Genomic DNA, 23,974 nt, shown 5'->3' with positions numbered 1-23,974 from the left:
AATATTTTTTTATTATTGGAGATGGGGCTCTGAGGTGTGCCGGCGAGCATAAATATGCAAAGGTGAAGAGCGTGCGCCGCCTTGGCAGCTTGTAACCCGTGTAACTGACGCGCCATGATAGTGCTAATGAAGCGTGGCACGATAAGAAAATGAAGCGGAATGGAGCGGCGCCTCGTGAGCAGCGGCAAGCGGCCCTCTCTTCGGGTCGGGCGCGTCAGAGGCGAAGGGAGCTCAGCTCCGGCTTCAAACCTCAAACACGACCGCTCGTTACCGCACCCTGACCCGGCCGGGACCGTCAGCCATCGACTTAAGGAGGGGAAAGCAGGCGTTGCTCAGTCCATTTACAAAAGGCACCTATGTAGATTGGATTGTATTATATTAAAATACCATGCACATTGCACATGTGAGGCATCCTGATGCCTTAAAAGCGCCTAGAATAAGGTGCAGAAAGCATATGCAGGGATGATCTTAAAGGCAGCGAGGTGAGCATGGTTTTGTGTGCCTTCAAATGTAAGGACTGGTAGCACAACTCGAATGTTATTTTGATATACAGGTGTTAGTGTAATCGATTGCATCAATATGCCAACTTCTATCTGGAATTATCAGGATGTGTCTCGCGCACACTGCTCGCCGTGTGCCCCAAACATGCCCTGCATCATCGGTTTTCTCTTCACATCGAACGATATTTACAGTTCGCACTTTTTGTTGGCAAGCTGTTCGCGATTCATTGCATTTGTGCAGAGCAGGACCCAACGGGGAAAGGGAGGGGGGAGGGGGAAAGGGCGCTGACAAGATAACTGAGAATTAACTGAACTTTGACCGAGAAGGGAAGGGTTTCTTTTGAAAAGAAGTAGTGCTGGTACGAAGGACAGTGGATGATATGCGTAGATTGGTCATTTGTTGTAGATAGACGAATGGGGGAATGAGAGTATGAGAGGAGAAAGACTAAAGAAAGGCGCGCGACGGCGCGATGTACGCGACGGCTCGATGTACATGCATTAGAGACATGGCTTCTGACTTGAGGGGAAATCAGTTCCACAGACTGGAGGACGGCGTGTTGAGCAGATAGAGGCAATGTGTAAAGCGGCGATGCTACAGAGAAAGCACACCAGATGGGGTAGCTAGAAAGGTCGTCAGGCTGACAGGCAGTCAAGTCGCATAGATAAGAGAGCTGGGCAGACAGGCATAGTATAAGCAGGACCACATGAACTATGCGGAGAAGAGGACCAGATAATGCTGTAAAAGCGCGGCAGAGACGTCGCCCCGCGCCCCTCTGCAGACTCCCCCTGCATTCCAAAGTCAGTCACTTGCTTGGTCTGCCATGCTGTGTAATGCAAAAGCGCACGCGCCCAACGTTATCCTATGGGAAAACGCTGCGCGCGGCCAGGTCTTGTATCCACTTTCCACTCGTTGTCGGCTGAGCCGACAGCTATAGTTCTCTATGAGAAAGCGCGCTTTCGTGCGCTTTTCGCAGCGAGCCCTAAAAAGCGCATTCTCTTTAAAACATTGTGCCTGGTCCACAGACAGATGTATGAAAAAGGCCCTAAATATTGGTCCAAAAATCTCAGATGGTATCAGCCACAAAGAGAACTTCGATCCAGAAACGAACTCCTACTGACACCTTTAAGAAAACGAACCTCCAGAAATGACGGACGAACGTTCTCGTTTCTGGCCCCGACCTCATGGAACAAAATGCCTTTCCATCTTCGTAATTTCCCGATCACGGCTGTTTCCGCCAAGGACTTAAGACTTGGCTCTTTGTAAACTAACTGCGTCCCCCTTCTGTCAGACTGCTGCAAGCGCCACGAGACTCCTAGTATGTGATTTGCGCGCTATACAAATGTCCCTGACTTGACTTGACTTGTGGGCATGGCACACAGGGATGTGTGCCATGTTGACTCTTTGTTTAGTTCTGCACCAGGACACTCAGCCTGCAAAGGGAGTGTCTGTGTCAGGGTACAGGGCCCCTAAGGGCGTCACAATTAGTGCTGCAGCCCTTAGGGGTCTTCTCTGGTCACAATGCCCTGGGTACCTAGGGTCACAATGCCCTGGGTACCTAGGGTACCATTTACCAGGGACTGACATGTGGCCAGAGATGCCAATTGGGTTTTGTTTCAATACAGTTTTTAGGAAAGGAACACAGGCCATGGGCACCGGACTGGCAGGAGCCCAGGGCACACTTAGTCAAAGCACATCAGCAATTCATGAAAAAGTGGGGGGCATACCATGCAAGAAAGATGTCACTTTCTCACAGATAGCTGCTTCGGATTCGTGCTCGCTCAGTGCCAACTCAGTGTTCTGTTTCAGAGGAACTCTTGTCAATTTTGGCTCCAAGTGAGGGTGTTCTACTATCTCTGGTTGAGGGAGAGTCTACAACAATCACAGTTTGAAACCTTTTATTGGAGGCCTGCTGGGCTTCAAAGCCTTAGCCTATTAGTGGGAGTGTACAAGTGGGCGGCTGCCTCTTTGTCCCTTGCTGTTGGCTCAACACCAGTCAATGTTGAAGCACTGCTCTGCCTCGGCGTGTAGTGGCACTGAGTTTTGTCCTTTTACTTTACTGGAGTTATAATCATGCCCCTAGGACTTTTATTCAATCAAAGCACTGCAGTTTCAATGCCATGGATGCCCAGGAATGGTCATCTTGCTTGCAAGCACTGTAGGACGTTTCTAGGCTGAGTGTCAGTTGGGCGACCAGGATACTGGAAGGCTAGCCTCCTCCTCCTCGATGCGAAGTGAGCTGTGTTTGCTGAAATCTCATATGTCTCCGAGTAAGATTGCTTCTGCATCTTTGCATTTGCCCAGCACCTTTGCCTTCAAATGACCAAATACGTTGCAAAACTTGCAGGAAGTTCTTACCAGTACAGACAGGTGTGAATGACTACGTAACCAGGTCTGGTGCCTAGAACCACGTAAAACACAAACTTGCTGGATGCAGGTTCCTCAGACACACAACACAAGCTATGTGTGGACGGCCACCTGCACTTTGTTGAAGTTTTTAGTGAAATGCATGTAGATGAGATGCAAGTGGGGGGGCGTGGCTTGGACGCCGATCGGGATGGCGGCGTGAGCTCGTAGCTCCGCGCGGATTCCCGCTAATTCTCCTGTTTTTCGGGACCCCAGGCGACCCGGAGAAGACGTTCCTGCCCTCTGAGGTGTAGGGGGACAGCTGGACATAATCGGTTAATTACTGGGGGACTGCTGGCCCCGAGGAGATCGAGGAAGCGGCGGCCGAGGTGTAGGCCAGGGTGTGAAGAAAATGGCGGCGAGGAGATCGGATGGTCCCGAACTACAGCCCTGAGTCCGGCTGTCGCCAAGCAGAGAGGGACCCTGCACCCGACTGCCCGACGCACTGGGATTGGCGGCGCGAAGCCTTGAGACCGGGGGACGCTGCCCGATTCACCCAGGGGACCCGGGGCCCTCGTCGGCCGCCGTCCCGTGACTCATCCTCCCCCCACCGGACTAGTGGGGGTGACGGACTGGAGCTCATCCGCCTGATCATTGCTCCTGAGACCATTGGCGGTGACATTGTGCTGCCTGGTGCCCGGTGCTCGGCACGGGCCCACGAGAGCGCCCCACGGAAAGGGTGGCCGGACTTGTGACGCAGCGCCCTGACATGGCGGCGATCGGAGGGCCGACACCCGGGAACCGCGAAGGGGACTCGGCGACATCGACCCGGTTGAGAGAGAATCCCTCCCCGGAGCTTGACCAAGAACAGCGGCTGAACCGGCGCTTGGATGCCATCCTTGAGGCGATCACCTCCACCAAGGAGGCGTTGCATAACGACATTGCCCAAGTGGCCACGGGCCTGGGGCTGCTACGTGCGGATCACGCGAAGCTGGCGGATCGGGTCAAGGATCATGACCAACTGTTGCTGGACCTGAAGCCCTCGGTGGTGACGGCGGAGCACAGGATTACAGACATTTTGGCCCGGCTGGACACTCTGGAACGGAGGGCGGAGGATGCCGAAGGCCGCAATAGGCGGAACAACGTGCGGGTCGTAGGCCTGCCGGAACGGATTGAGGGGGAGGATGCGGTGGCCTACATGGAGAACTGGTTCCGCACTGTGGTGGCGCCGGAGGGGCTTACTCCATTTTTCACCCTGGAGCGAGCCCACCGGGTGCCCGCTCGCCCGCCGGGGCTTGGCCGCCCCCCCCGTCCAATGGTGGTGCGGCTCCTCCATTACAAAGATCGAGACCTTCTCATCCAGCGGGCCAGGATGTCGGGTCCTTACGGGGTGGAGAACAGCAAGGTGACGATATTTCCGGACTACACGCAGGCGGTCCAGAAGGACAGGGCTTCGTTCCTTGCTGTGAAGAAGGAGCTCAGGGAGGAAGGCATTCAGTACTCCTTGCTCTACCCGGCCAAGCTGCGGATTATCATGGATGGCACCGCACACTTTTTCCAAACTCCGGACGACGTTTGGCACTGGCTTGAGTTGTACAGAGCGGGGACGGACAGGACACGCCAAAGTAGGCGAGACCAGCCCAAGCAGCCCAGGGTGCGGCAGTCACAACGTATCAGGTCCCGCAACAGGCGCCAGCGGGAGAAGCGGGAGGCCCAAATGGCGGCGGAGAAGAGGGACGCACTCGCGGCGACGGCGGCCATTACAGGATCGCAACAGAATAGTGAACGAGCCGAAACGGACTCGGGAGGAGAGGGCAGCAGAACAGGAGAGGAACTTTCGGAGGCAGAGAGCCAGAAGGGGCCGACTGTGACCCCACAGACTTCGGATAATATTATCTGCGGCTAAGACAGACTTTGGTCTTGATCGGGACCTCATGGTAGGGTGATATCCTGTTGCTGGAGGGCGGGTTGCCGGGTGGGGGAGCGGAGTGTATCTGAGGGGATGAAGGGCGGACACGGGCTCCGCTGGCTGGGGTCGGCGGCGACTCACCCCCCCTAGGCCCTTAAGGCCGACTGTGGTGGAGACCACAGGGTAAGTGTGCGAGCAGTTGGTTCAAGGTTTGGATGGGGGCGGCCATTGGGTTCGTATGCTCTGTCCTGGGGAGTGGGGGTTGGGAATGTTTCAGTTTTGGGGTTGTTGGGGGGGGGGGCAACTGCATTGGGGGGGTCATGGACCGTTGGATTGTGAATTGGACTGTACGGACTTGGTATGGGGACATTACCTAATTTGAAATGCCTAACGTGGAATGTCCGGGGGCTGCGGACTATGGTGAAACGTCACAAAGTGCATGCATACCTGGTACGCAGGGGGGTTCAGATAGCTATGCTCCAGGAGACTCACCTCACTAAAAAAGAGTGCGCTGCCTTGCAGAAAAGATGGCGGGGCCAGGTTTTTGGCACTACTTATTCAGCGTATGCCAGGGGGGTCTTGATCTGGGTGAGGGCGGGGATCCCCTTCCAGGTCCTGAATCAGGTAGTAGATCCGGATGGCAGGTTTGTAGCGGTGGAGGGGAGACTGTATGGACGGGATGTGGTTTTATGTTGTGTTTATGCACCTAACACTGACCAAGGCCGATACTTTGATGGCCTCTCGGGGTCCTTGGCCTCTTTCCTGGCGGGTCCGATAGTATTAGGGGGGGACTTCAATTCAATTACGGATGTGGCTCTGGATAGGTCCCATCCCCCCCTAGTAGACTCTCCTGTGCGCAGGCTGGCCGCGCACAGGAAGGACTGGCAAGAACGATGGGGGTTGCTGGATGTCTGGAGGGAGAGGCACAGGGGAACCAGGGATTACTCCTTTTATTCTGCCTTACATGATTTACATGTTAGGATTGATTCGGTGCTCTGTGGGGGCTCCCTAGCTCCATTGATCACCCATGCTGAGTATCTTGCTAGGACGATATCTGATCATAACCCCCTATTGGTGCATATTCAATGGCAGAGGGAGCGCTCAGTAATTCCAACATGGCGGCTTCGGCCGGAGACGCTAGAGGATTCTGTGTTCGACGATGCGGTCCGGCAGGGCATTGATAGTTATTTTGGTGTGAACGATGGAACGGCGACGAGCAGGTCTGTTGAATGGGATGCAATGAAAGTGGTGGTGAGAGGGGTGTGCCTGGGTAGGTTCTCGAATGCTCGAACGACTGTGCTGAATGACCTAATGAAAGCGGAGGAGACTTTGAGGGACCTGGAACGCCGCAGGCCAACTAGGCCAGATTTACAGGCCCAGTTACTGGACGCGAAGGAAGTGGTAGCCGCGGAGACGGAACGTTTGAGATGCTATGATTACAGGCAGTACATGATTAGGGCGCACGCAGAAAGGGACAAGGTGGGTACCCTCTTGGCCAGATTAGCTAGCCCGGAACTTAGGGGTTGCCCGATCCTCAGCATTACTGACGCACAGGGAGAGATGGTGTACTCTCAGACGGCTGTAGTGGACCGCTTTCGGGGTTACTATGAGGAATTGTACCGGAGTCAGCTGGGAGTGGGGGTGCAGGACATCGTGGAGTACCTGGGGGAGAGGCCGCTTCCGGTCTTGGACGAGGGCGACGCGACGGACCTGGGTAGCCCGATCACGCTAACGGAAATTCGAGTGGCTATCAAACATATGGCCCGTAACAAGACTCCAGGGGTGGACGGACTCCCAATCGAGTTCTATCAGCACTATGTAGACGCACTGGCGCCCAGGCTGCTGGCGGTATATACGGAGGCCTTCGAGAAGGGGGTGTTGCCTGCCTCCATGCGGGAGGCCTTGATAGTACCACTCCTCAAGCCTGGCCGGGATGCCGCGGACGTGAGGTCTTATCGCCCACTGTCCATGTTGACGGTGGATTACAAGATCCTGAGTCGCATCCTAGCCACTAGACTGGCCCCGCACATGACGGGCCTGGTGCACAGGGACCAGGCCGGGTTTATACCCACGAGGAGCACGGCGATGAATATCCGCCGCCTAGTGGGAATAATGGACGCCATCTTGGAAGGGGAGGGGTCACCAGCGGTACTGTCCGTGGATATTGAGAAGGCCTTCGATAGTTTGGAATGGCCTTTCCTGGATGGAGTGCTGGAGCGGTTTGGCATGGGCGATGGGTTTCGGAGGTGGACGAGGGTCTTGTATAACTCGGCGACGGCGAGGGTACGATTGGGCGGCCTGGTTTCCGCCGCGTATCCGGTGGGCAGGGGAACACGACAGGGATGCTCTCTCTCCCCTCTATTGTTTGCCCTGGCGATGGAACCCTTGGCGGTCCATGCGAGGTCCGGCGACCGTTACGCGGGAGTGGTGGGGGATGGGCAATGGCATTACATATCGCTTTATGCGGATGACCTGCTCCTGTACCTAGCAGACACCTCGGGGGCATTGGTCGGAGCGATGGCTCTGCTGTCCGAGTTCGGCCGATTGTCGGGCCTTAGGGTCAATTGGGCAAAGACCTGCGTGTTTCCGCTGAGAGCGGGATCGCCAGCCCCTGGCAGCGACCTGGGTGTGACGTGGGAGCCCTCTTGCATCGTCTACTTGGGCGTCCGCATTTACCACTCGGCCGCCGACCTCCTGGAGGGCAACATTGGCCGTTGTGTCCGGTCACTGCGGGGTAGCTTGTCTTTCTGGTCGACCCTACCGCTGACGGTCCTGGGCAGGATAGCATTGTTGAAAATGGTGGCGCTCCCGCGCTTCCTTTATTATTTCCGAACGCTACCGGTTTGGATTCCCCAGGGGGTGTTTAGGGACCTGCGGTCCATGATTATTGGCTTTCTGTGGGGGCATGGTCGTCGCAGGGTAGCCTTGAGCACGCTCCTTCGCCCCAAGCTGGAGGGGGGCATGGCTGTACCCGATCTTGAGCTATATTATTTAGCGGCGCAGTTGCAGGTCCTAACGCAGAATGTGGCCAGGGTGTTCCGGGGGCCGGAGGAAGGCCGGGGTCGGGGGATACAGCGCCACGTGCTGTCGTACATCATTATGCAGCAACGGCTCGAATTACGGGCCCTCACCATGGAGGAGCGGACGCTCCGGCTGTGCTGGCAAAGGAGCCTTCGGAGAGCGAGAGCATCGAGGCCTTATGCCCCGGAGATCCCGATCGGGATGTTGACAGCTTTGCCGCACGGGGGGGACTGGTCCCCGCTGATGGACTGGGAGGACACGGGGTTGCAGGTGGTGGGCGACTTGTATATAGATGGGGCGTTGGCACCGTTCGACGTGCTCCGGGACCAGTTCGGACTGCCTGAAGGGGGCTTCCTACTGCACGCGGCTATAGTGGCTGCTGTGCAAAAGCACTGGAAGGAGGGGCTCCTGGAACCCGCAACGACTATGGCATGCCAATATGTGGTGATGGCGGCTGGTACATTCAAGGCTGTGACGTGCCTCCATAACAGGATGCTGAACGATGGGCTGGAACCACTCCATGGGCTCAAGGCTAAATGGGAGGAGAGCGTTGGCCGGCCCATACCGGATACGGCATGGGGCCATATCCTGCGACGCACGTGGAAGGGCACTAGGAATGCGCGCTTTCAGCAGGTCCATTTTTATGTGCTCCATAGGGCCTACCTAACTCCAGAAAAACTACAGCGGCACTTTAGGGTGCCGGATGCCTGTTGCCCCCGGTGCTCGTCCCCAGGGGCGGACATGGACCACTTGTTTTGGGGGTGTCCGCAACTGGGAACTTATTGGGCGGAGGTAGGGGACCTCCTGAATGAAGTGACTGACAGGGAGGTAGACTTCGACATGGCGACGTGTCTATTGCTCTGGTTCCCACATACTAAGCACACCAAGGTGACCAGTACATTTATAGATCTGGGTCTGATATTGGCTCAAAGGGAAATATCGTGGCACTGGAAGGCCAGGGGGGGTCCCTCACTGCGTAGGTGGAAGAATGAGTTGCTGCGATGGTCTGACTGCGAGAGCGTGCTCCGGATGAAGCAAGCGGTGAAGTTGGGGAATGAGAAGGCTCTGGATGCAGCGCGTGCGTGGGAGTTAGTGGTACAGGCTCTGCGTGATGCTTTGGTTGAGGATGAAGACGGTGAGGACTAAGCCGCTGGACACCGCGGGGCGAACACAGGAGTATGACATCACGCACTGTAGTGGAACCATCCAGTTCAGTAGAGCGAAGCACGCACCTTAGCAGTTGCCAGGGGGGGGGGCGTTGGGGGGGGTTAGTTGTAGAGGGGGTTGGGGAGGGCCGGAAGCTGTTGGAGGGTTGCTGGTGGAGGCCTGGATCTACTGGGACTGGGGGTGTTGAGTGGTGGGCGGATTGAGTAGTTGGAACGGCCTGGCACGAAGGCCCGAATAGCCTAGAACAGGCCCCGATGGGGGCGATTACATTGATACCTCGGAGATGGCTGACGGGACTGTTGTTGCGGGTGGGGGGGTAAAAGCAGATACTTAAAACGACCTTTCGCCAGGGTCCCGATGGGACGTACACTGTGTTGTGATCCTCCGGAGCTATCTGATATGCCGCCCGGCCTCCGGGATGCGGGCTGAATGGCTGTGTACAATTGTGAACTGTTACTAGTGGGAGGGGCCCACAAATGTACTGGCTGATTACTTTTTTCCTGCTGTTTATAACTCTGCAATAAAAATATATTTAAAAAAAAAAAAAAAAAAAATGAGATGCAAGTACATTTTTTTCCAGTTCAACAAAAGAAAAACTAAAACAGAAAACACACCCTTTACAGGAGGAGAAGACAGAAGAAAAAACATAAAACTAATAGGACAAGGTTTAGTACCAGGGAAAACTAATAGTTTCTTTCCTGTTGGTGTAGTTTTGCAGCTTGAAGATCTTTCTGGATTCACTATGCTGTGCATTATTCCGCGGTCTAGTGGTTGGGTCCGGAATCGTAGTCTTTACTTTCTTTTTTTTTTTCCGTAGCCCAGGTAGGCGTCGAAGTCCCACTTTCTGGTGTACTTCCTGTGACGTCGGCACGCTTCCTGCGGAGCTCCAACCTTTGGGCGCCATCTTCGGATTCGTTTTTTCTTGTTTTTGTGTTCTGTTCGTGAATCCTTGGCAAGATTTTTAAGTTCTTCCTTAAAGTAAATGTATTTTATTCCTTGTATTTCCACTTTCTTCTCCTGCCTCACCTTTCTGGCAGAGGTGGGTGGGTTCGCTAGTGAATCCAGAAAGATCTCCAAGCTGCAAAACTACACCGACCGGTAAGAAAATATTTGTTTTGCAGCGTGAATCTTTCTGGATTCACTATGCTGTGCATAGACTTTGTGGCGGTTTGTTAAGTTTGTGGCGGCTGGGTGGAAGATGAGCGTTGGTTGTTGAATATATGTTGGAGCACTTTCTGTCCTACTTGTGCTTCCTTGTTCATCTGTATATCCACGCAGTAGTGCTTAGTGAACGTGTGCACTGAAGCCCATGTTGCCGCCAGGCATAGGTCTTGAATGGGTGTGTTAGCCGGGAAGGCTATTATTGCTCCCTTTTTCCTGATAGAGTGGACTTGTGCCCCCTCTGCTACTTCTTGACCTGCCTGCTTGTGGCAGAATTGTATTGTTTGTGCGATCCATCGTGCAATGGTGCCCTTCGTTACTGGTCTACTAAGGAAACTGCTTGCGAAGGACACACAGAACGGTTTTGTTTTCCTGTGCTCTTTAGTTCTTTCCACGTAATGCATTACTGCCCTTCTAGCGTCCAGAGTGTGCAGTGCCCTCTGCGCTTGTGGATGGTTTCTGAAAGAAGCTTGGTATTTGTATTGTCTGGTTCATGTGAAACCTTGACACCGCCTTTGGCATAAAGTGTGGGTCAGTTCTCATTAACACCCTATCATTGTGTATTTGAATGTAGGGTTCCTGCAGTGTTAGCGATTGCAGTTCGCTTACCCTGCGTAGCGAGGTGATTGCCACTAGAAAGGCTGTCTTCATTGTGAGCATTTGTAGTGATGCCTTATGAATGGGTTCAAAAGGTGCCTTCATAAGCTCTGTTAGGACTAAGTTAAGGTTCCATGCCGGTGGTGGCATCCTTTTGGGTGGTGCTATTCTTTTAGCCCCTTCCAGGAATCTTTTTACTACTTGTGATGTAAAGAAGCTCTTTCCTGTCTCTCCTCTTGTGTAGGCTACTATCGCTGCTAGGTGTACCCTCAGCGAGATAGAACGTAGGTTTGATTTGAGTAGGTGTTAAATATTTTAGCACCGTTGATTCCCTTGTCATCTTCTTATGCAGTTTCTCCTTGATACACCAATGTGTGAATCTTTTCCATTTTGCCACATAGCACCTCCGTATGGTAGGCCTTCTTGCCTCTCGTAGCACACGCAGTGTGCTCTCCGGCAGTTTCAGATGTGCAAACTTTATGCCTTCAGGAGCCATGCGCTAGGCAGAGGCTCTCTGGCTCTGGGTGGAGTACCTCTCCGTTTTGCATGGAGAGTAAGTCTTTTCTGTTCCCGAAGTTGTGAGGCGGTCCCTGTGCCGTCTCCACTATTAGTGGGAACCATGACGGCCTGGCCCACTGTGGTGCCACCAGAATCAGCGTCATGTTGCTGGTTCTGCATTTGCTGAGTACCCTGTTCATCAGTGGTATCGGGGGGGAAAAGCGTAGGCAATTATTTTCGACCAACTTATCCATGAGGCATTCCCTTGTGATTGTTAACCTGGTTGCGAAGTATCAGCATTTTGCATTCTGGTGTGCTGCAAATAGGTCTATTGTCGGAGTCCCCCACTTCTTGAATAGCCTTTGTGTTTCTTGTGCATTGAGCTCCTACTCGTGGGATGCAGATGTCTGTCTGCTGAGCCAGTCTGTCTCCACATTGTCCTTCCATGGTAGGTGTATAGCTAGGAGGTCTATTTTGAGTGGGATGGCCCATCTCCATATGTCTTGTGCTAGGTTGGATAGTGCGACTGATTGGGTTCCTCCCTGTTTGTTGATGTAGAACATCGTTGTGATGTTGTCGGTCTGTATCTGGGTGTGAGTGTTTGATTGATTCAGATGCTCAGTCCATCACCACCTCCTTTTGTACCGCTTTTGGCTGCCATAAGTGTGGCAGAGTATGCTCAGACGTGAGTCCCTTGCTCACTTTGCCACTGGATTCAAGCAAGCCGGGGTGAAGACAGCTGTAATGCCAGAAACCGGCTACTCGGAAGCTTGTTTCTGGTCCAGGGAAGACATGGCTTGGCAGTTCGGGCTGGACTGTTCCCATGAGGCACAGGGCCAGACTGATTTGCATATAGCCATGTCTGAACTGGGGTGGCAGAGTGGGCTAAAGAACGGTGATGGATTAAACCCAAATCTTTTGACTGGGTTTGAGTGTTTGATTGATTCAGATGCTCAGTCCATCACCACCCCCTTTTGTGTCGGTCTGTATCAACACTATTTGCCCGTACAGTTGTTTCTGGAAGGCTTTTAGGGCGAGGAACACTGTCTTTAGTTCCAGGTAGTTGATGTGACTGATTGTATCTGTTGGAGTCCACAGGCCCCGCACCTTGAGTTGGTTCATGTGTGCTCTCCATCCCTTCTGGGATGAGTCTGTGGTGATGGTCACTGTTGGGTTTCGTGGTGTCAAAGGCTTCCCCTCTGTTATGTTCTCCTTGTTCCACCAGGCCATTTCCTCTTGCCCTGCATGCATTACAACCACTAGATCTTCCCAACTCCCTGTAGCTTGTGACCATTGTTGTTGCAGCCATTCCTGGAATGGTCTCATGTGTAGCCGTATATTGGGGATTAGGTGTATGCAGGACGCCATCATCCCCATGATCTTGCTCGCTGTCCTCACTGCCAGAGCTCACCCCTTGTGGTACCGACGTGTCTCCTTCAGCAGGGCAAGTGTTCTCTTGTCGTTGGGGAATACTTTGCTCTGTATGGTGTTGATCTGTGCGTCTAGGAAAATCTTCCCTTGCTCTGGTTCCATTGAGGATTTCCCCCAGTGTATTGAGAATCCCAGTTCCGTTAGCGATTTTGTGACCCGTTGTGCATGTTCCTTGCTTTGTTAGTAGGAACTTGCTTTTATGGGCCAGTCGTCGAGGTAGGGGTATACATGGATCCCTTTCCTCCGTAGGTGCGCTGCCATGGCAGCGAGGCACTTGGTGAAGACCCTTGGTGCGGATTTTAGTCCCAAGGCCAGGGCGGTGAACTAGTGTCTGCTTTGTTGATGACAAGTAGATGTTTGTGCTGTCTGTTCATGGGAATGTGCAGGTAGGCGTCCTTTAGGACTATGGTGAACATAAAGTCTCCGTCCCTTATCTGAGGAATGACTTCTTGAAGAGATGTCATCTTGAATTTTTGTGTTCTTATGTATTGGTTTAGGAACCGTAGGTCCAGGATGGGTCTTAGTGTTTTGTCCACCTTTGGTACGAGGAAGTAGTTAGAGTACACTCCCTCGTCTCTTTCTTTTAATGGTACTGTTTCTATGGCTTCTTTATGGAGGAGTTCTTGAGCTTCCTCTGTGAGTAGCGCTAGTTCTTTTGCTGAGTGCATTTTTCTTATTTGTTTCCTGTTTGGTGGTTTCTTTTCCAGTTCTATGCAGTATCCAAACTGTATGATGTTTAGTATCCATTTGTCTGTTATTTTCTTACATTCCTGGAAGAAGTGTTTTAGTCTGCCTCCTACTGGTTAATTGATCCTTTGTCCGTGTGACCCTTTTCTGCTGACTTTGTTGTGCCCCTCCCCTAGAAGTGTCGTATGGGTGGGCACGGTAGTGGTGCAGAGTCACTTTGAAGTGGGTTGCTGCCCCCCCCCCCTTCTTGTTAGCCCTCGTCCATTCGCCCTCCCGCGAAATGACTGGCCCGAGGTTGGTATTGCCGGGTTTGTTTTTGCTGGCCCTGCTGTGCTTGGTTGTCGCCCTGGTAGCCCTGCTGGGATGTCTGATGCGATGTTCCCAGCTGGTTTCCCCCTCTTCCTTTTGGCCTCCGTGTCGGTGTGCCTCTCCTCATTCCTCTGAATTGCAAGGCCCCCATGGACCCTGCAGATTCATTTTCCTTTTTGAGTTGGGTGAGTTTCTCATCCACTGGTGCGCTGAACAGGGTTTAACCATTGAAAGGGGTGTTCAGGATGTTATTCTGTAATTCCGGCTTGAAGCCTGATATTCTCAGCCAGGTATGCCTTCTCTCTGTGACCCAGATCATCATGAGTCTGCTGGACGTGTCTGCCGCATCCAGGGATGATTTTAGGCATGAGTTGGCTATATTCTTGCCTTCCTCCACCAGGTGTGTTGCCCTCTGTTGGTATTGCTCAGGGAGGTGTTTGAGCAGTTGTCCGACCTCATCCCAATGCTGGTACGTATGCCTATTGAGCAGGGCATTAGAGTTGGCAATGTGCCAGTGTACTGCTGCAATCCTCTCTATCTTCCTTCCAGTGAGGTCTATCCTCTTACTCACTTTGTCAGGTGGTAGGCCTGAGTTTGTGGGAACGTTGCCCTTTTTGTGGCTGTTGCTGCAATGATGGAGTCAGCTGTGAGGGATCCCTGGATGTAGGGAGGATCCTTAGAGGAGTGTTTGTATTTGTTCTCTGTCCTAGGTGTGACAGACCTGCAGCTTGCTGGTTCTTTGAATGCCTCTCTCCCCTGGGCTAGCACACTTGGTAGCATGGGGAGGAATTGACTCATGGTTTGAGTGGGGATCAGGGTCTCTAGGAGGAAGCAGGCTTTTGGTTTTTCTTCCTCTAGTTTCACTCCATAAGCTGTTGCAGCGTTCCTGATGACCATTTTGTAGATCCCAATGTCATCTGGTGGCTAAGGCCTCGAAGGGTAAGTCTCCACGGCCTCTTCCGGGCTTTCGGCGTCTAGGTCCTACCAATCCAGGTCCTGCGCCACCGAGGATACAGAGTCCAAACTCGTGCGCTGGCCTTGTTCACCTTCCTCGAAATAGTATAAAGGCCCTTTTCCACTTGGTGTTCCTTGGGCTCTGGAGTTTTCGGCAGCTCTTTAGCATCGAACTCCTCCTCGCCCTCGACTTAGACTATAGTCGTCGCTGGCTTCGACGGGATGGTGGACTGCTTCATCCGCTCTCTTTCCGTTCCATCTCGGCGGCTTGTTCGGCGTCGAGTGTATCGGACGATCTCTTCGACTTCGAAGAAGCCTACAGGTCCTTTTCCTTTGGCGTAGAGTGCTTCTTTTCGGGGGGCGTGCTTCGACGACCTAGGCTTTTTTGTGGGTTTTCGCCACCTGGGAGTCCTTTTCAAAAGATCCGCTGGGCTGTTTGTCCCTGGATGCAGCTGCGGCCGTAGAAATTTACGGCGCCAGTGATCCTTTCGCGGACTTAGACTCTGTTTTTCGAGTCTGACTCAGGCTTTCGAGAGTCTGTCGGGGCTTTAGGGGGTCAAAGTCTCTCCTACCTCTTTTGTAGTTTTCTTATCAGTCTCTATGACCGTGAAGTCATCTGGTCCCTCGGCGATGTTGTCCTCTTCGTCACTGGAGAGGCCCAAGTCCCGAAGCTATGGAGGTTGGCCTTTTCCTTCCATGCTGTGGTTGGCTATCCTCTGCCTCTCTCTAATCCTGAGAGTCTTCGGCGTGAAGACTGAGAAGGCGTTGCAATCCTTGCTTTCGTGGTTGACCGGCAGGCAGAGGTTGCAAACCGGGTGCTGGTCCTTCTGCGCATACTTGTGGTGGTCATTGCGGCAGAATTTGAACGGGGTCTTGTCCATTCCTGCGCTCAGGGGGCCCCCTGTGTGGGCATCCTCCATTGGACGTCAAAGTATTCAAAGTTCTCCTCCTTCTTCGTCGTCGTCCCGGCGGTCTTGTTCCTGGGTGTATTCTCCAAACTTTTTCGGTAGGTTTCAGCTTTTTCCTTCTTCTTTTCTCCTAAAACTATGGAACCTCTCGGTGACGATCCAGACGCAACGGCAGAAAAAAGAATCTGAAGATTGCGCCAAAAGGTAGGAGCTTCCGCAGGAAGCGTGCCGACGTCACAGTAAGTACACCAGAAGGTGGGACGTCGACGCCCACCTGAAGAAAGAAAAAGACTACGATTCCGAACCCAACCACTAGACGGCGAAATAATGCACAGCATAGTTAATCCATAAAGATTGATGCTGCAAAAGTATACATGCATCCTTCCCTTTCTTTCATTTAAACAGGAGGTAGATACTACAGGCACCCTGTCCGGTTTTAACTCTTTCGATGCTGATGACGAGCTCAGCTCGTCATCACCCACGGGTGTCGTGTGCTGATGACGAGCTGAGCTCGTCGTGAATTAATGGCATCCTGAATTTTTCAGCACAGGACGGGAAAACTGCCAGCAGCCATGTGGTTAAGGAGGTGGTGGGGAAAGTTGGCTACTAAGGAGAAATGCTAGTTGAATGGAGATCAAACCTTGCAGAATCCTAATTTCCAAATTTTTAGGAAGAAGGGAAATCAGGGTGACGAGTGATCTTGATCAAGGGATAAACTGATGATTGACATCTCTGTACAGTGTAGTTGGTGCAGGGTATGCTATAACTGAAAACTGTATCAGCAAATATGAAAATCATTAGCTCAGGTGTTATATTACATGCTATAAAGACCAAACAATATGTAGGCACTTGGAAAGTGTAAAGATGATAATGAGGCAGATTACATCAGTATGCTCATAATCACGGTTCCTCAAATCAACTGAATATCTAGTTCAGGATTATCACTGAATGCTGAATACTCCTGCTCTGCTTCCAGAAGGAGACAAAGGTTACTTTATAAATTGACACTAGACGACGGATTAAGTGGAGACAAATTAAGGTATACCCAATCTCTCCGGTTCAGACTTATCTATAAGGTGACTACATATTAGGACAAATGTTAACAGTCATTTCCTTCAATATCGCTAGGTGTAGAGCTTTACAGAAGAATGTGGGTATTTATCCAACCAGAGGGTGAGAGAAATACCAATTCAGGAAAAAAAGGTCAACATTGTATGTTCATAGTAACAAGAATTCTGCTGAGTAACAATATTTGGGAATACAAAATGTTTGAACCATAAAGTTGACTTTAGCCAAATGAGTGATGAATTGGATTCTTCGATTCTTCACTTCCATAAAGGGTGTTAATAGAATGAAGCAGATGGAGACACCAAAGGGAATGACCGGGCTGTGCATTTCATTTGACCACACGCCTTTGAAGAAGAGAAATCGAAACGCGTCGGCAGTGGCGCAATGACTGTAAAAGGATGCAGTGAACCGCTTCCATACCTGTAAATAAAGGGCTTTTGCTTGGAGCCTTGGTGGTGTTTGAGTGCTTCCCAATTCAACGGTCAAGCAGGAGCAGCAATTTTTTGGCGGTGTCCGTGCCGCTGGGACTGCACCACCCCGGGAACCTGGGGGCTACAAGGGTTGTCATCAGCCAGCCGCACGGTGGGGCACCACCCAATAGGATTTAGGAGACGTGAACTGCGGAGGCCCAACCAGGGTCTTTTTTGTCCAGTAGAACATTTTGCACGTTATGTATGCATCGGCACTACCACTCCCAGAATCCTCAGCACATCTCATACAGAGTAGCCCATCAAGGGGTGTGCCATTCAAGGAAGAATTGGGACAGGAAGTGACCGGGCTGTGCATTTCATTTGACCACACTCCTTTGAAGAAGAGAAATCGAAACGCTTCGGCAGTGGCGCAATGACTGTTAAAGGATGCAGTGAACCGTTTCCATACCTGTAAATAAAGGGCATTTGCTTGGAGCCTTGGTGGTGTTTGAGTGCTTCCCAATTCAACGGTCAAGCAGGAGCAGATAGATATATATATATATATATATATATATATATATATATATATCCATCCAGAGGGTGAGAGAAATACCAAATCAGGGAAAAAAGTTCAACATTGTATGTTCATACTAACAAGAATTCTGCTGAGTAACAATATTTGGGAATACAAAATGTTTGAACCATAAAGTTGACTTTAGCCTACTGAGTGATGAATTGGATTCTTCACTTCCATAAAGGGTGTGGATTACATATTAGAGGTATTGAGCGAGTTTTAGTTCACCAGCTACAAAAAGGTTAGCAATTTACAACGCGGAACAGATAGATTCAGCTATTACTGCCAGATGGGATGACCGTAAACCTTTGTACACTCAGCTAGTCCCCAAAGTAGCCTGGTTCAAGTTAACATGTGTTTTTTCCCATACAACTATACAGGAGATCTTCATTAATCTTAAAGAGCAAGTCAAACCTGTCAATCAGAGCAGTAAGATCAGTTTCTCGAAATGTCAAATTCTTGATACAAAGGTGCTCAACACGGCGTAAATTGTGCCACTCGCAGTACTTGGATCTGCACTCTACATTAAAACCCATTAATTACGAAAAATTATACCTGCTGGAGTTTGGGAGGTGAGCTTGGATGGAAGTGGGGGGGGGATAGGTGTTAATAGAATGAAGCAGATGGAGACACAAAAGGGAATATTTATCATACATTTTTCATTGGCAAACACTTTCTAGTTTTCAGTTGCAAATAAAACAAGGCAGGAAAACACTGGTTGTGGGCTACTGAATGAATACTATTTAACCATTTTTACTAACTCCAGAATCACCAGGCAAACTGGCTTTCATTATCACAGTTCTGCCAAACACCGGCATTAGTTCAAGCCATGTCCAAATAAACAGTTGAAGTTAAAACATATTGGTTTAATATTTGTCACCAACACAGAATAGACAGAATTAAAAGTGGACCCAAAAATAAGCCTACTACAGACTTGCAATTCGATATCTTTGGGTAAGTATCCACTTACCTCTACCACAGCAGATCTCCCTGCAGGGACACTTTGGAATTCTTTTTCTCTAACAGCTTCTTGAGTCTTCAATATAACTTCCTCATGCACCTTCTCGAAAAATAAGCTCTTAGCACGCTCCTCCAAATCAGCAATTTCTTCAAACTCAATCCAATCCTAAAAACAAGTGACAATGCTATATTAAATACAAGAATCTAGCCTCCTGTCTCAAACGAAAAATTAACATTTGCTCAGCAATTTGATACAATGGATAGGAGCTTCCTAGTAACAATGTAACAAAATCTATCCCATATATTACAACATTCATCACACTAACGTTCCACTTAAGATAAAAAAACAAGTTGAGAAGATCTCTCAAGAGAACCTGTTTAGAGAGAACTTCAATTGTATGACAGTCACATGAAACTCATTACTGTGTTCAAGAATGGATTTATTGCATTTTTGAGTCACTAAATGCACTTCAATCTAACATAAAAGCAGTCATTAAATGTCACCAATGATTTTCATATGGGACATTTCAGTGCGTTTCAGCTTCTAAAAACCTCTTTGCCCAGTAAGGAAAATGCTACTTACCCAGTATGCATCTGTTCTTGGCATGTAGCGCTGTAGATTCATATGCATTAGCATAGATCGCCATCTGGTTTTGGGCTCAGATGTTTGCACTTTGTTTTTCTTCGAAGAAGTCTTTGTAGTCACGAGGTAGTCCTTACGGTAATAGAGTGCATGGGCATCAACTCTATCCGCCATAAAGGGTGATGATGGAGTTAGTAAGAATAGAAAGATGTTCATGTGTGTTGTATCTAAGTAAGATAATACTGTAGCAGATAAAGGTACCCAGGGAGGCGGGTGGGTGCATATGAATCTACAGCTCTACATGTCCAGAACTAATGCATACTGGGTAAGTAGCATTTTCCGTTCGAGGCATATGAGCTGTAGATGCTCAAGTTACTTCCCTTCGGTAACGATATATCTGTAAGGAACAGTAGTTAGTATTAGATTCCTTACCTTAGAATATCCCCAGGCATCAGACTGGATCCAGAAACTTTTGCGTAGCAACACCCTTGCGCGTCGGTAGGAGTCGTCTGCGGCTCCGCGTCCGTCGTCGACGGCGGCATGACGTCGCCCGAGTACTTAGACGCCGCCCTCGCGCGCCGTCAGTTCTCATACACAGCTTTTCCGCGCCAGAAACGCAGAGCTATGATAAAAACCAACACTGGTGCCATGAAACTAGGGCCCTGAAAGGGGATGACCTTAAACCCTAGATATCTGTTCCCAGAACGGGGAGTATGGGTGGGGCGGTAAGGAATCTAATACTAACTACTGTTTCCTACAGATATATCGTTACCAAAGGTAAGTAACTTGTGCATCTGAAAGAAACAGGTTAGTATTAGATTCCTTACCTTAGAATAGATACCCCAGCAATACCAACCCCGGTGGAGAGGCTGCGAACCAATATCACACCAGAAAGTCCTGGAGCACGGTACGGCCAAAGAAGCCATCTCTCCGGACTTGGCTGTCCAGGCAGTAGTGTCTTGCGAACGTGTGCAGCGAGGCCCACGTAGCTGCCTGACAGATGTCCTGCAAGGGGACTCCCCGACCCAGGGCAGTAGTAGCCGCCGTGGCCCGAGTGGAATGGGCCCTCAGCCCAACAGGAGGCACCTTTTTAGCCAAAGAATAGCACGCCTTAATGCACAAGACGACCCAACAAGAGATGGTTCGTTTGTGCACCGCCAGACCTTTCTTAGAGCCCGCGTACCCAACAAAAAGTTGGTAATCCACCCGGAACTGGCGTGTGCGATCCAGATAGTATTAGAGCGCACGTTTTGGGTCCTGACGGTGGAGCCTCTCTTCCTCTTTCGAGGGATGCGGAGGCGGAAAGAATGTGGGCAAGGTGATGGACTGCCCGATGTGGAAGGCTGTGACTACCTTGGGCAGGAAAGAGGGTCGCGTCCGCAACACAACTTTGTCCGTATGGACAGAAAGGAAGGGAGGTTTAGAGGAAAGAGCCTGGAGCTCACTCACTCTCCCGGCAGAGGTGATGGCAACCAGGAATGCAGTCATGAGAGTAAGGAGATGAAGAGGACAGTTATGAAGTGGCTCGAAAGAGCGCACATCAGACAAGTCAGAACAAGGTTCAAGTCCCACTGAGGCATCACGAAAGGAACAGGAGGAAACATATGAGTGATGCCCTTCAAAAACCTATTTACAACTGATGTTAGTCTGCGGCCCGTGGCTGGCAGGACGTGTGGGGGCGCCCCTTCCTTGGCCACGAAAGGAGCGAAAAGCAGCAGGTTGCTAGCGCGGGGCCAACAGGCCCAAGGACTTGGCCGTAGCCCTGGAGTCCTTAAAGCGCTCAAGCGCACTGTCTGCCTTGTCACCAAAGAGGCGACGGCCATCAAACGGCATGTCCATAAGGGTGTTTTGGACATCAGCCGAAAAGTTGGCGAACCTCAGGCAGGCGTGGCGACGAATCGCCATCTTTGTTGCCATCGCTCTGCCTAGCAAGTCCGTTGTGTCCAGCCCACATTGGATGGAATACCGTGCCGCATCTCGACCCTCCACAAGTGCTTGGGCGAGTTTAGTCCGGGCCTCCTCCGGACATTGTGGCAGCACGTCCGCGACCGTGTCCCACAGAGAGTGGGAATAGCGGGCCAAGAGGCACGCGGTGTTAACTGACCGCAACCCCAACCTTAGTGAGGAGAACATCTTACCATACTGTTGGTCCCTCTTGGATTCCCTTCGGGAATGCGGTCTGGGAAGTAGAGGCCTGTATGACCAGGCTCTCGGGGTGGGATGGGTGGACAGGAATCAAGGGTCGCCCGGAGCCGGGCGGTGGCGTCTGGCCACATTCCTATCTACAGGGGGACCTGTAGCAGGCCTGGACCAAGTGCCCAGAAGAACGTCAGACAAGGCCTCATTAAACGGCAACAGAGGCTCCGAAGAGCTTGTTTGCCCAGTCCTGATAAGACTGGCACTCACGTGCCAGAGGGTCCTCAGACCCCTCCCAATCTGCCTCGCCACCCGTCTCCTGATACTCAGGGTCAAATGATGGGGATGAGTCATAGAAGTGAATGTCTCCCATCGGCGTCGAGAGCGGCGCTGCTCCGGATCGAGGGGAGGACCGGGGACGATGTCGTCCTAGGACGGCGACGACACCCTGGGGGCCGGCACCGGAGATGTCGTAAGGTCGACCGGCGACAACCCAGATCCGGATCCAGCGGGGCCCTGCGGCGTCGGGACCGAAGTCGCCAACGGCACCGGGGCCGAAGCACCAGACGGCGCCGAAGCACCCGGCCCACTTGGGCTCCCAGTCGTGGCCGCTTGGCCCGAAGGCGCCGTGGAACCCGACGGAGGAGTGAGCGACCTCATGGCCATGAGGAAGGCATCGACCTCCTCCGGCGTCGCGTTCTGCCCAGGGACGGGCGGGTATGGAGCCTGCGGCTCCAGCGGAGTCGCGTGGGCGATGTAGCACGAACCCCCAGCCGCGCCTCGTGAGAGTCGGGGGATTCAGAAGAGCGATGTCACCTTTTCAACCTCTTGTGCCTCTTACCTGAGGACTTTGAGCCCGAGGAGTGGTGTCGACTGCCGGGGCTGTGATGACCCCAGCCCCGCGACCAGTCCCTCGACCTCCTTCCGACCGGGACCTCAAACGCCGCAGGGCCGACTGCCGGAGCTCGAGGCGCTTGCGGGACCGCTCCTGCCTAGCCTTCGATGTCCAGGCCCGGCAGTCGGGGCACGACTGGTCATCGTGATTGGGCCCCAGGCAATGTAGACACCGGTTGCAGTCGGCGCAGGGATTTGAACCCAGGCATCCCTACCGGCACCGTCTGAGTCGATCAACTTCGAAAAGTGATCAAAAATGATCGAAAAAGTTTAGTCAAAAAATGACTACGGTTACCACTTTTTCCGGATCGGCGCTTGCTGGTGCGGAAAAAAGAAGAACTGACGTCCGCGCGCGAGGGCGGCGTCTAAGTACTCCGGCGACGTCATCCCGGTGCCAACTACGCCAACGACAGACGCGGAGCCGCAGACGACGCCTACCGACGCATAAGGGTACTGCTACGCAAAAGTTTCCGGATCCAGTCTGACGCCTGAGGATATTCGAAGGTAAGGAATCTAATTCTAACCGGTTTCTTTCAGATCATATGCCTTAGCATAGACTATATAGCAGTTATCTTCCCAGCAGTGGCTGACCTGTATCCGCTGCAGTAGTTTGAAAAAGTGTTCTTAAGACAGCCTGGCCCACACTAGCTTGTTGGTTTGCATGTACATCTACCCAGTACTGTTTTGTGAATGTGTGAGGTGTACACCAAGTCGCAGCCTTACAGAAGTCATTTAAGGGTATATTTCCTAAGAATGCCATATAAGCCCCTAGTTTGCATGTGGAATGCGCTCTAGGGGGAATAGTTAATGTGCGCTTGGCTTTATTAATAGCATATTTGGATGCACTTAACTATTCAACGTGCAATACCAGTTTTTGAAATGGGATTGCCTTTATGCAGTGGTGAAAATGAGTTGTTTGGTTTTTCTAAAACATTTAGTTCTTTCAATGTAATAAAGCATTGCTCTTTTGACATCTAGTGTGTGAAGAGCACGTTCTGCCACTGAGTCTGGTTGAGGGAAAACACTGGTAGTTCAACAGACCGAGGTGAAAGGCAGAGACCACTTTCGCCCCAAAAATTTTTAATTAGTCCTCAGAACCACTTTGTTGTGATGAATTTGCAAAAATGGTTCTTGTATGGCAATTGCCTGGAGTTCACCAACTCTTAATAGATGTGATGGCTGTAAGGAAGACTACTTTCCAAGTGAGGATTTGTAGTTCACATTTGTGCATAGGCTCAAACGGTGGGCCCATAAGTCTTGTAAGGATTAAGGTTCCAAACTGGAGAGGGTGGAATTCTAGGGTGAATGATTCTTTTGAGTCCTTCCATAAATGCTTTGATAGCGGTCACTAACAAAGATAAGTGTTGTCTGTTTTGTAGAAAAGCATCTGTTGCTGCAAGATGCAATAGTATAGATGTGTATGCTAAGTGACAGTGTTGTAGGTGTACGAGATCGCAAATTATGTTATGAATGGAAGTATCTAATGGTCAATCCATTAGATGCTTCCATTCAAAACATAATTTGCGATTGTGCAGTAAATTACAAATTATTTCAACTTTGGTATGTAGCATGCTCTTGTGGTAGGACGTCTAGCTTCTTTAATGACATTCATGCAATCTAGCGGGAGATTAAGGTAGCCAAACTAGGATTTCAGGTGCCAGATAGCAAGGTTGAGTTGAGTGCAATCTAGATGTCTTATCTCTCCATGGTTCTGAGTGAGTAGCTTGGGTGAGAGGGGTAGTATTTGAGGAACTACAGATGGTTCCAATAGGGTTGTGAAGCAAGGTTGTCAAGCCCATGTGGGAGTAACCAGGATCATTGTGAGGGAATGCTGCTGAAGCTTCCGAACCACTAATGGAATGT

At 51.2% G+C, this 23,974-nt stretch overlaps 1 protein-coding gene across 1 annotated transcript in view; it reads right to left on the bottom strand.

The window, feature by feature from the left end:
- Positions 1–23,974, bottom strand: part of PCF11 (PCF11 cleavage and polyadenylation factor subunit) — a 297,241-nt gene that overhangs the window by 74,304 nt on the left and 198,963 nt on the right. Inside the window, exon 13 of the mRNA XM_086933915.1 lies at positions 18,509–18,664. Coding sequence (XP_086790041.1) covers positions 18,509–18,664 — 156 coding nt within the window. The remainder of the gene's footprint in view (positions 1–18,508; positions 18,665–23,974) is intronic.

Source organism: Lissotriton vulgaris, chromosome 8 (assembly GCF_964263255.1).
Source record: "Lissotriton vulgaris chromosome 8, aLisVul1.2, whole genome shotgun sequence".
Lineage (NCBI taxonomy): Eukaryota > Metazoa > Chordata > Amphibia > Caudata > Salamandridae > Lissotriton > Lissotriton vulgaris.
The sequence above is the reverse complement of the archived record's forward strand: the minus strand, read 5'-3'. Positions and strand labels throughout refer to the sequence as shown.